At 37.8% G+C, this 13012-nt stretch overlaps 1 protein-coding gene across 1 annotated transcript in view; it reads left to right on the top strand.

Moving 5' to 3' along the window:
• The window catches only part of ncanb (neurocan b), a 146500-nt gene that overhangs the window by 85564 nt on the left and 47924 nt on the right, over window positions 1-13012 (top strand). The window contains exon 10 of the mRNA XM_086161441.1: window positions 5165-5281. Coding sequence (XP_086017567.1) covers window positions 5165-5281 — 117 coding nt within the window. The remainder of the gene's footprint in view (window positions 1-5164; window positions 5282-13012) is intronic.

Genomic DNA, 13012 nt, shown 5'->3' with positions numbered 1-13012 from the left:
AACCCTGATTTTTTTTTTTTTTTTTCTTCCAGGGTTGTGAACTCTAGGTGATAGAGAAAGAAAGCACAATCGTAAATGCATAGACTTGAAAGAACAGAATTTGAATTGAGTTTAAAATGGTAATAAATGTAAGTAAAGCTTGGTTTCAGATGGAACTTCTGAAATCTATTGTTGAATTAATCTATTATATCATCAGTTGTATATCTATCGCTATTGTCTGCCTGTTCGGATTATAATACTCAACAGAATCCACTTTTTATTTATATTGCTATTATTATTCTGGACCTGGTTCTAGAAGCAACATGACATACTTTTGCTGATGTATAATGCATGCCTGCTCATTCTCTGCGTCACCACTAGATACACAAAACAGATGTTTGCTGTAGCCACCATGCCAGTGACCAGTGACCATATGAATATTTCACATTACAGACACACTGAGCGGACATGATGATAACAATGACTGTATTATAGTTTATCTTGCTGGTCCCATTGGCTATAACCGCCGTATATGCCTCAGCGCCTTACACTGTGGGATTACATTTTAAAGCATCTGTACTTGCCTAGTCCCTGTGATGGCTTATCACTCTAAAATTAATTTGTGTGTGTGTGTGTTGGGGGGGGGTCTTGAACAGGCCAAGGAATGATCTCTGTCTCAGCATAACTATTTCAAGGTTCAGCGATTCTAAGCACAGCAACCTTGATGGTGATAAGCAGGTGAATTAGAGAATATCTACGCATAAGTGTGTGCAGTTTTTTGGTGTGTCACACCTGCATTTGAGTAGAGTTCAATTTCTTCTCAGTGCAACCTTTTGAGCAGGTTTCTATTCACTGAATTTGGTAACCACTCAACTTTAGATGTGGCCAGGTGCAAGATACTGCCTCTTTTTCAATCCTATTTTATGGTTGAGGCTAAATGATGGCCATATGTGGGTAATAGTACAAAGTACTTTTCCCCACTTTAGAATCCCTTAATCTTGCCCAAGCCTGCAAAAAATATATAATATAATCCTGTAGAGCAGTAAAATGTGTAAATACCTGATCAGACAAGATACAGACTTTGCATCTATATTTTAAACCTTAATTTGTGTCATCTTGAAAAGCTGTTCTGAGGTTGAACCCCAGCATAACAGAGCTTGGGTCTTGCTCCTTGTGCCTGCCTGTCTCCAAATGCCTGTCTCATGTAGCCTCCCAGAGACAGACCCTTTCTTGTCTATCTATTACACAGAAAAAAAAAAGTCTCAAAGTTGGAATGAGAGTGGCGACCTATTTTAAGTGTGCAATTAATCACAAGCCAGCAGCAAGCATTATGAGAGGCAGAAATGTATCATTGCTCCCAATGTGACTGCCCCCTCCTTGCTGACATCTTTCCCTCTTTCACTTTCTTCATTAATTTCTCGCCTCTTTTCCTCAGACCACAGTATAAAGATCCCATCGTTAGAAATCGGGACACACTGTATATGCCTCTACATATATTCAAAAGACCATGCATAACATTAATTCTATACCAAAGCTCTGTTTTTTCTGAGTTTCTTCTAATGAAACAACTCATAAATTCATTTGAAGTTCTGAATTGCTCCTAAAATCACTCCCAATGTCCTCATATCACAAGCGGTTAGAGCCAGTGCCTGATGATGATGGCCACCCAATAATAGAATGTAACACTGTTTGGAAAACCCTCAAAGTTTAGTGCCTCCTTAGCCAGGTCAGACTTGTGTCTTATTTTGTTGCACCTTTCAGGTTTGTTTTGTATTTCCCAAGCTCAGTGGTTAGCACTTCGGCCTCACAGCATCAAGAACTTTGGTTTGATTCCAATAGGGGGGGTTTCTGTATGGAGTTTACATGGTCTTCCCATGTCTACATTGGTTTCCTCCCACAGTCCAAAATAATGCAGCAGGCATTAATTAGAAAAATGGGGAAAATCGCCCAAATGTGCGATGAGAACATGAATGGTTCTCTGTCTCTATATGTGGCCCTGCAATTGACTTGTGACCCCGCTACTTGTCCAACGGCAGCTGGGATAGGCTCCAGCATCCCCCATAACCCTGAGAAGGATAAGTGGTAGAGGGATAAGCGGTGATGGATGGATGGATGGATGGATCCCAGTGTTTGTTGAACTTTTAAAAGATGTCACTTAGGTCAAGTTAATTGAAATTGTATTTGTAAAGTGGCAAATCAAAACAGAGTTGCCTCATAACACTTTACATGAAAAGCAGGTCCAGATCACGCTCCAACATTCTCCCATGACCAAGCACTTGTGGGCAGTGTTGAGGAAAAACTGCCCTTTACTAGGCAGAAACCTTGGATAGATCTGAATTCATTGCTGGCGGCCTTCTGTCTCGACCATCTGGGCGAGAAAGAGAGGACAGAGATAGAAAGCAAGAGTCTGATAGAGTTAGGGGTGGTATGAGGGTTGGGTTTAGTTATGATCTTACCGTCCATATGATGTCCCATGTCCCCAATGTAAGGTCTGTGGGCAGATGGTGAGAACGCAGTCTCATTGGTGTGTAATAAGTTGCTACTAATTGTGTGCAGATTGGATCAATGTCCACCCTTCTACCGCCACTCAGCTTTTAGTCCATATTATCGCTAAAGGAAATGCCACAATTCATCAGTGCTGCTTTCTAGCTGACGAAAAGCAATTTTTACATTCCTATTATCATAGCTCTCCTGCTGAATCTGGCCATTTTATGGCAATCAATAGTTTACACATATCTTTTTGTGGAAAAAAAAAAGTAGCAATTAAATACACTTCAAAGGCTTTTAAAGTTCCTTGTATGGAAAGGAGCACTTTTTACATTTTATTATCTTATCATTTTGTGACTTCATCCTTCTTAATGCTTGAAGCATATTTATTTTTTCAGTCCAAAGTGCCCTGTCTCAAGTGTACCCTACAGTGGATGTTGAGTCATCCACTTATAACAGAACCACCTACAACTATCATGCTGGGTTTTTGTCACCTTCTTTGAAAAAAATGTGTAATTTTTGTCTTGATGGTAAGTTAGGTATTGAAATATAGCATTGTTAAAAAATCATGTCATCAGCTTGAAGCCTGCTCTGCCTCAAGGCATAATTTATAAAACTGCAAATAAGAATAAGATAGTCATTGGGTAATAATAATATCATCACTCTATATATCTCTCAGATATTAATTATTGGAAAGGTGCTTACATAGATCAGATATAAATTCAGTCCTCAACACTCCCATGTTCAATTAAAGAGGTTTAATGTGTAGTGCTGCCATTTCTGTCTGCCCTGGCATCACAATGGCACATGAAAATACAAACGAAATGAAAATTGTCAACTGTGGATTTTTTGTCTTCTCATTCAAGTCATAGCAAAGGTTGCTCCAAAAGGGATGTTACTATACTTTTGCGCAAACACACAATTTATAAATGAGGCCCCTGAACCTCAGCTGTCAGTTGGACTTTGTGCATCGCTGACTTTTCCACAGCTGCAAATATGTGTCTGGCAGAGCTGAGATTCAAAGTTGAGGTATATGTGTACAGTGTAGATTAAAAAGGAACAGAAAAAAAATAAACCATTCCGTTTCTCAGATATTGAACTTTAAAAACTGCCTGTAATGCAGGGTTTTTAGAGCATCAATTACAAGCTATATTTGTTTTTGAACGAGCATATTAGATTCGATTGTGGAATAACTGTATTGCAAGGGAAGTGAATTGAAACTTAATAACCAGTTAAATTAAACTTTTTTCTCATTGATCTTTCTGCTTAGACTTAAACTGTAGGTCAGGGAGGCGAACCGATGGCAGTGAAAGCATTTTGATGTAAATATGACACTTTGGTTACCTTGAAAGACAGCATTATAAGATTGTTAATATGTTACTGAGATGTTTATTCAATGTACTGTGGCTTTTCCAGGCCTGTTTCTTCAGTCAGTCCCTGGGTTATTGTGCAAGGCAGTACCGAGAGTAAATTCTACAATTTTCTTCTCACACTGACTGCAGCTCTTATCTACCTCTGCTCAGGGACTGAAGGTTGAGGTGTTTCATGTTACTGTCAACAGAAACAGCTGTTCACTTGATGTCACAAGAGAGGCATGAATGTCAAACACCTTTCGCTTTAATTTAGTTTTTTTCTCAGCTTGTTGTGAAAAATATCCCCAATGGCCTTTTTTTCTATTGAGCTCATAACTTAACCATACATATTTTTTAGAGCAACCTCTCCCTCACCCCTTCCCAGCAGAGTATATCAACAGGTTGCTCTTTGTAACAGTGGCAGATTATCACCAAGGTTTTCCGGAATTTGCAACAAATTTCATTTGTCAACAGAATTGACTCACTCTTGGTATAGCATTTTTTTAGGAAAAATAAAAAAAAGCCCACATGATGTGTAAAGAAAAAATAAAATAAAAAACACATAAGTGACAGTATTGTCAGGTTTTTAAGGAAAATGAACACAACGCTGTTCCGCACAGAACCTCTCCTCTTACGCAAAATGGACAATATTATTGACAAGATGCAGTACAGTAGATGGCCTGTCAGACTTTGTCAGGAGCTACAATCCTGCAGGGGTTGGATAATAAAGAGACTCTTAATCTCACCGATTCCCCGCAGTCCCTCTGCACCTAGAATAAAAAATCCTCACGCCTGCACTTCACACTAACTATCCGATTCAATTTTTCCTCTAAGCTCCAACATCCTGCTATGTAAGAGCAATAATGATGACTTAATTTCTTCATCATTCATCCACCAAAACATTTCCCATGAGGAGGGGTGGAGTTACAACTCCGCTCCATAAAATGTGTTTATTACCTTCCCTGCAACCTCTTAATATGCCATAAAAAAAATAGGTCCTGACCAGTATGCATGACTGTGCAATGATCAGCTTATTTATTAGCTCATCAGTGGGACCTGTGATATGAGGTAGGAGGACGCAGTCGACTCAGCACATTAGCGCTATGCCTTGTGAGCATCATTCACGATAAACAGTGGCACGACAGGGGCAAAAACAGCCAGCCCATCACCTTGTAGAGACAGGAATGTTCTGTCTGCGCACTCTGTCACCCTCAGAGCAGTAACAGGGCTTGCTAAGGACACAAACACTAGGCAGGCGCATTTAGTCTTGCAATTTGTCAACATTCAAGGTACTTCCTGACTGAATTATAAATTCACAGTTTCCATTAAACCAACTCTCTTTACAGTGCAGAATAACCCATGCCAGTCCAACCCCTGTCGCCATGGAGGGAGCTGCCTGCAGGAAGGCGACAGCTACAGCTGCTACTGTCCTCAGGGCTTCTCTGGAGAGAGCTGCGAGATTGGTGAGTCACTGCCAGTCGAAGGCTAGAGGGGTGTCTCATAGGTCAGCGGCTGGAGACAGTTGTGTCATTGTGGCATAAGGACGTTTTTCCTCAGGCATATGTTATTATAACATTTACCTGATCCTCTGTTCTTTGCCATTAATTCAGATTCATGTCAACACCTGGATTTCCGTGTGCTGGCACTGCCTCCTTATTTGATACTGGGACTCTGGTGTCACCCTCATTGCACACAAAGCAGGTTGGAGAATTCCAGTCGGCCCCATTGGTTTTTCGATAAAACTCTGTGTGAAAGTGAATGGGGAATATCCATAAAACAAGACGGCCAGTTGTGAAAGAAAATATTGAAACTCTTCAAAGACTCTTCATTTGCACAACTCTAACCTTTCCTTCTGTTTGTGTGTGTGCGTGTGGTTGTGCTTGCGCACAGATGCATGTGTGTATTTGGGTCGTGTAGTTCATCGTTGCAGTGGTTAATATGAATAAAGTATTTGTGTGTAAGTTTGTGACCGAGATGTGCCAGGGCTGACAGGTCACAGAGCGCAAGGTAGAGGTGCTGATTTAAGTGCTGGAGTTGTGGGAAATGCTGTGGTGAATGTGGAAAGGACAGGAAGAATACAGAAAAAGATCTCTTGCAGAAAATAACAAAGTGGCATTCGTATTCTTGCTGTGAATGAGATCTGTAGAAACTCCCCAGCATGAAGCACGCTGGCTTTGATTTAACCATCACAGTTGGTGGAAAAATCCTGTTTACAAAATCTGGCATGTTGATCCTGGGCCTTGAACAATGCTCCCCGGTTTGAATTTATATTTTAATATGATATTACAATTAAAACACTTTTTTTTTCTGAATTTAAATGTGTATGACTTCATGTTTTTTCCTCTTTCTCATTTTGTCTTGTGGTGTCTATTTGTACTGGTAAAGGCATTAAAGGCTGCAAGTTTTCTGAAATACTAGGGTTTCACTGCTGAGATCTAGATGAATTATTCGATATGGCACACCATCAAGAATCCCTCGTCTAAGTCGAATAAATGACAAATTGAATTATTACAGTTTTGGTTTTCTTTGTTAGCTCTTTGAATTTCAGTTTACCAGTCGTATTAATAGGTTATTGTATATTAAAAGAGGTCAAATATCAGGGGTCAAGTGCTATGAGCACCTTCCTGTGTCTTATTATCAATAATCTTTAATTTCTCCACACAAACATACATATTATGCACCATTTAGTTCTACCTGTGCACTACATGTACAGGAGATCAATGACCATTGTATTAAAAATTCTTGTTAACGATTTGAATGATACTTATGCTTTTCTGGCACATGTGCCTGTGTACACACACAGACGCACAAAGCAGTACTAATAATAATTTATCTTTTATTAATCCCTGTGGGGAAATTCGTTCTCTGCAATTAACCCATCATGGATGAACCATGAGCGATAGGCTGCCATCAACCAGCACCAGGGGAGCGGTTAGGGGTTTTGCTCAACAACAACTTTGACACACTAAGAGGAGCCGGGATTCGAACCAGGAAGTACAATCACATCACAAATTATTTATTCCTCATAAAAATATAGTGCAATGGAGCAAAAGCCAAGATATCGAATAATATTGGTAAGATTTGAAAAGAGAATATGCATAAAGGCCCATGGTGGAGGAAAAGATAAACAATAAACAAAACCAGTGTGATCTGAAATCTCATGCCAGAAACATAAGCTTGCTTGTGAGAGGCATCACAATATTACAATTAAAATAAAAAAACAATACAAAATATTATCCTTCTTGGCTGAGATCTGTGTATCAAAACACTTTCTCACAAAGTGTTTTGATATTGATAATATCATAATATCATAATAATTTTGTTATTGTTAATTGAGGACAAATAGGGTAAATTGCAAAGTAACAGAAATACCTTATTTACATTTATTCCAATGTAACACAACTGTGTAAAGATCCTTCACCTTAAAAAGGTGAGATGTACTCCCCCTTTAGCATTACAAATCTGCTTTTCTTTAAGGTCAAGTCTTATCAATGACCAAATCATTAAGAGTCGGTCTTTCACATCTTACTGTTGAATACGGAACAACCGGAGCCTTTTTAAAAGATCCCAATGCAGTGCAGTGTTTTTTTTTTCTGCATGTGAAATTATTATGTACGATACTGAAGCAGTGGCACGACAGCTGCGATAGACCCCAGAGGCTTTCTCCAGGATTTGGCTTGTAGCTGCAAGTACTTGTGAAGAGGCGTTTTGAGGAGCTGCATTATTGATGCCTCCATTTCTACTGTTGGTCTGTTATAAATATTCATGAGGGTTGCTTCTGTGGACACGCCAGTGTTAAAATGTGTGAAAATTCATCCCTTCATTTGTATTCCAATGTGAATACATTCATCTAAACTGATTTCGGGGGATGTCAGGAAAGACTCACAGTATTGTTGAGCAGCCACATCAAAAGTGTAGTCTGTAGGTTATTATCCCATTCATCACTGGAGCTATTTGGTAAAGTCGAGATGCCGCCGCAGATGAAGTGATTAACGAGGCACAACACACCCAGTCAGTTTGACGGCAATGTGTTGAAACACAAAAATGAATGACATTTTCCTTCCCTGCAGCTATATGAACATTTGTTCTCAGATATGACTGATTAAAATATGCCAGAGAATGAAGATGTGGAAAGAATACTCCTCCAGGGAAATTTTCCCTTGTTGTTATTTACATATATCAGGTCCAAATCTTGGGCTTCATGCCACCACTCCTCTTACATTTTTGCATGAAAATCCTTGGTCACAATGAACTCTGCAATGCTGCAAAAAATATATCAAACACATCACATCTTTACAGTGCTTTTGTTGAATGGAATCAGTGGGCATGAATAAAAAATTTAACCATTCAACATTTTTTCAAAAGGTCCAGGTCAAGGAACCCCACTTAATATACAGACAGATAATATAACAACAGCTCAGAAACATCTTTTCTTGACTCAGGACTTAAAAGATGTTTTCAGCACGCAGTCCTTTCTAATCGAGGACAGTTTGACTTGCCGCCAGCAAAAACAAGCAAGCCATTATTTATGATGACATTATTTTTTACAGGGTCACTGGTTGAATTCCAATACAGGGTCTTTCTGTATGGAGTTTCCATGTTCTCCTCTTGTCGGCATGGGTTTCCTCCGGCTTCTATGTTTTTCTCCCACAGTAAGAAAACCATGTAAAAGGGTACATTGGAGACTTAAATTGCCCAGATGTGTAAATGAAGGAGTGAATGATATTCAGCACCTTATGTGGCTTTGTGATCAACTGGCAACCAGTATGGGGTGAGCCCAGCCTCTCGCCAAATTAAGCTGATATTGACTCCTGCCCCCCCCACAGCCACTGCAGGGTAAGCACGATAGATAACAAATGAATCAATTAATATCTGCTAAAATATTTTTGCTCATTATTTCCTTACCAGGGTTGTCAAAAACATATAAAAAGGCTTAAATTATCCCTCATTATATTGACATTCTTGAAAGCTGATTTTAGTTCACTTATGGCCAGTTTTGAAATGTCTTTAATAGCTAATTGAATCAAGACATTTTCAAAAATGCAGTGACCAGTGGTTCAACCAGGGCACAAAATTCCCGGAACCTCTCCCGCCTTACCTCCCTCCGCCCCCCTTCACTAGCTGCCAAACCATTTTAGAAAGCTTTTTAATCATTTTATTCTTGTTTTGTAAGACATGCCACAGCATGCAGTTCGCCCGATGGCGGTATTTATTAATATCCCTCTATGTTCTTTTTTTTTTACTGTTTTTTACAAATCACAGTGATTCCAATGAATGAGTTTTAAAAATTATTTCTGGTCAGTATGGAAAATTAAGAAGTTAACTGATAAATAATAAAACCCATTGCAACAGTAATGGAGATTGTGAGGGTGATTTTTCTTCTGCATATAAATTGAAAGACGGATACAAAATTTTACACATCGTTGTAAGGCATCAAACAACAGAATCAGAGGCGATAGCTTATACCAGTGGTTTGCCTTTCAGACTTTTCAATCAGAATGTGTTATGGGGTCAAGGAACTAAATTATTCTCTTAAAAGCAGGAAATTACATTGACTGCAGTATTCGCTCTCCTTGTCTTGTGACCCAAGTTCCGTGTCCTCCTCTCAATCTTCTTATGGCTAAGTATGGATCTAGTCTCTAAAGTTCTATGTTATGAGTGTGATGACTTCAAGGTTAGAGCAGTCCCTGAGAAGCTCTATAATTTGACCAAGCTGTCACAATCTAAAGGTCTTTTCCTTTTCTTTGTGACTTTGCCTTGGTCCTTATCCACGCACCTCTTGTATTTCTTCTCTGCTCTGAAAGTCAAAAACAGGAAAAAAAAGGTCAGCCTTAGTATAAGCCAAGCCCCATATAAAATGCATCTGCACAAACACACAGCACTGTCATGGCCATACAAACTACAATGGCATCCAGTCTTCCGTAGGTGTTTTGACAAACATCAATTTCAGCAAAATAAATTGAATCGCAACGTCACATATCTGGGTACATACGTTCTCAAGTTGGTTTTCTGCTCAACAGGAAACTTTCCGTTTTTTCTCACTGTGCACATGCCCATGCTTGCGGGTTTTTTTTTCCAATCATGGTGATTACATCTCAGTCGAAATTTCTCTTGTGCCAGCATCGGGGTGAAAACCCTGCAGCCACCCAGCATTCCTCTCGAATAACACATTTCATTTCCTGCCATACTCCCTCACTCCAGCAGAAACCCCTTCGCCTCTTTTATGCTTCCATCTCTTTCTCTTTCAGCCTCTGCATTTTCGTGTCAAAGGCCAATGCAATTATTCATACAGAAATGCCTCTGTACTCATGCATAAATGAAACTTATTCAAGCTCACACACTCCTTCACCTGCATATTTGTACTACCAACTCTTCTCATAAGGGTCTGCTCCAAATGTGTCCTTTTTTTTATTTTCCATTTTCTAATTTCTCTGAAAGATGCATGCAAATAAACAGATATTCAGACTCTGTTTATATAAAAAAACAATCTGTACAAAAGAGTATATGAATATCTGACGCATAACTGGAATCAAGGAGAGAAACATCCCCACTTGCTTTCGATATTAACTAATATATCCTCTGGGACCTACCCCTCCTAAATCAGCTTGTATGATTGAGCCTGAAAGATTCATGAGGTCAAAGAGGGTGGTTGAATAGAGAACGAAAGGCTATTGCTGACGATAATGGATGTTATATTTTTAGTAAAGCATGATCTGCAGAAATAGAGGTGATCAGATATGAATACATCCGGTGATCCTCTGTGACTGGAGGCAGTCAGATAACCAAAATAGTTTATATTTCCTGAATGACATGCTCCAAAGGATGCCATCTCAATAGTGCTCACAAAACACAACATGTATTTAAAAACATGAGAGCAATAGAGGAATAATGCAAATCTATGTGTTATACCTGTGTCCAAGCAAACATGAAAAGTTATGCTTCCTTGCTATTGCACAAATGAAACAAAACTGGTGACTCTGAATCCGTTATGCATCTTCTGTAAACTTTATATTCCTCCAGAAAGTGAATGTTTTCTTTGTAAATGTTGTTTGAGTCCACATGAACCAAAATAAATCTATATATATCTATATCTAGATATATATAGATATATATCTAGATATAGATATAGATATATTAACAGACAATTCACAACATAATTATGCTATAGGGGTTTATAAAACATGCATACCACTAGTAATACTTTGTTTCTCTTCTAGAGTAATTAGAATCAGGTTTGGCATTAAGTGGCAGGATCTGCATATAGATGGCAAATATACTTGATTCCTAAATGTTGAAAGAACAATTTCAAGCTGGTGTGGAAAAGAGATTAGATTACATTGTTTTTTGTATTTCCATGAGGGTAAATCTTGCAGTTGCATAACATTTAATATGACAGTCCAAATGAAAAGAGAAAAATCAGTGGGACATGACTGGAAAAACATAATTTGCTCTTGGGAAAATGTAATTAAAAAAATTTCCCCGATGAAGAATTAATTTTACTGTTTAAAATTTATTGCAAAATAGGATAAACAGTGATTCCATACGTGTACAGTGTTTTTTTTATAGGGTATGGAAAACTTCAGCAGTACTTGAATCCTTCTAATGAGATGGAGTGGCAATGAAACGACTGAATCACTCAGATTCATCAAAAAATTAATCGTAGATTTTGAAAGTTACTTTGATTTGTATGTGATTACTAACAATATTAATAAAAGACACAAGATATTTCTTTTAGTAAATTTGAATACATTTGAAAGTGAGTACCACTTCAGTTGTAACTCAGTTTCTTTTTCCAAATTCATAACCTGAATTTTCACTTTGATTTTCTGTTCACAACCAGCAATTCAACATCTTCAATTAACTTTGAATATTGTTTTCATCCCCAGCAAGGATGACTACATGATGTGAATAGAGAAGATAGCCAAAACTAAAGTACAGGAATCTGATGCAAATAGTAGAGAACATCAATTCTAGTTTCAGAAAAGTCAAACAGAACAATAAAAAGTAAAAGTGAGTAAAGCAAATTTGAAAACTATTTTGTCTGTCAGCCTCACAAGTGGGAATAATTATAGAACTTGCATTGCATTATAAAATCTACCTTTTACTGTGACGATATATCCATGTATCCATGTATCCTCATACAACTAAAGTTAATGAACACAAGTAAAAAGACCAATGCTTGCTTAATTTGAACCAATCAAAGAATTTGAATTTGGAAATAGATATTGTTAAAAAAAAATACTCTGGGCAGATTATCAATGTCTGGTGTCTTTCTTGGTTTCATTTCATGCATTACGCTTTCTCCCTCTTCTATAGTTTAAAATACTAATTAATTAATTTCCAAGTTGTTTTTCAAAGATTGACTACCCCCACAAGACAGCAATTATTCCACTTAGCTTGAGCTAATTTTCCTTGTATTTTGTTTCTCAAATCACATGTCTGATAAAGATATGGGATCCATTTTTCAACTCTAACAACACTGGAGTGGGTTTAAATGATTTGGAGTCGAAACAAGTGAAAGTCATAATTAAAAGTGGTTCTGTCCGATACTCTACTCTATAGAAACAGACGATCGAGTAAAAAGTTCCTTTCTTGTCATTTACATTCACCTTATGTAATATGCAACAATCACCGTGCTAAGACTGACTCAATAGTGCTTGAAATCTTCATCTGTTTTCATGGTAGAGAGTAATAATGTAATACAAACATATTTCCATTTTGAAGGTAAGTCATTATTTCCATACGTCATAAATACACAATCAAGGACCTTCTATACATACATACATAACAAGAATGATGTTATACTATGTATATATATGATTTTTTAAATATGACTGTTGAAAATGCCCATCAGTATTACTAATACACTGTTCTTAATCCATAGTTGATAAACAGGAAAAATAATTATTTACCTCAAGAAAAATTTAAATCAGAATGAACAGACAGTTAAATAGCCCATGGCCTCATTCTGAGGGAAAGTAGAGAAGAAAATTCAAATCAATATTCTTATTCCAGATGCTTATATTGTAAACCATCCAGCCAGATAATCTATCCAAGAAATTAAGACTAGGACTAAAAATGTCTTATTTTACCAGAATACCAAGCAATTATAGCCAAACAAACAACATCCATCCCTTTCCTTTGTATCATTCAACATTTCAATCCAAGAGAAAGAACGATTATCAGTCATCTGC

This window comes from Fistularia commersonii, chromosome 16 (genome assembly GCF_037954325.1).
Source record: "Fistularia commersonii isolate RoL2024-O1a breed Wild chromosome 16, RoL_Fcom_v1.0, whole genome shotgun sequence".
Classification (NCBI taxonomy): Eukaryota; Metazoa; Chordata; class Actinopteri; order Syngnathiformes; family Fistulariidae; genus Fistularia; species Fistularia commersonii.
Note: the sequence above shows the minus strand (reverse complement) of the source record. Positions and strands in the feature narration are given on the sequence as shown.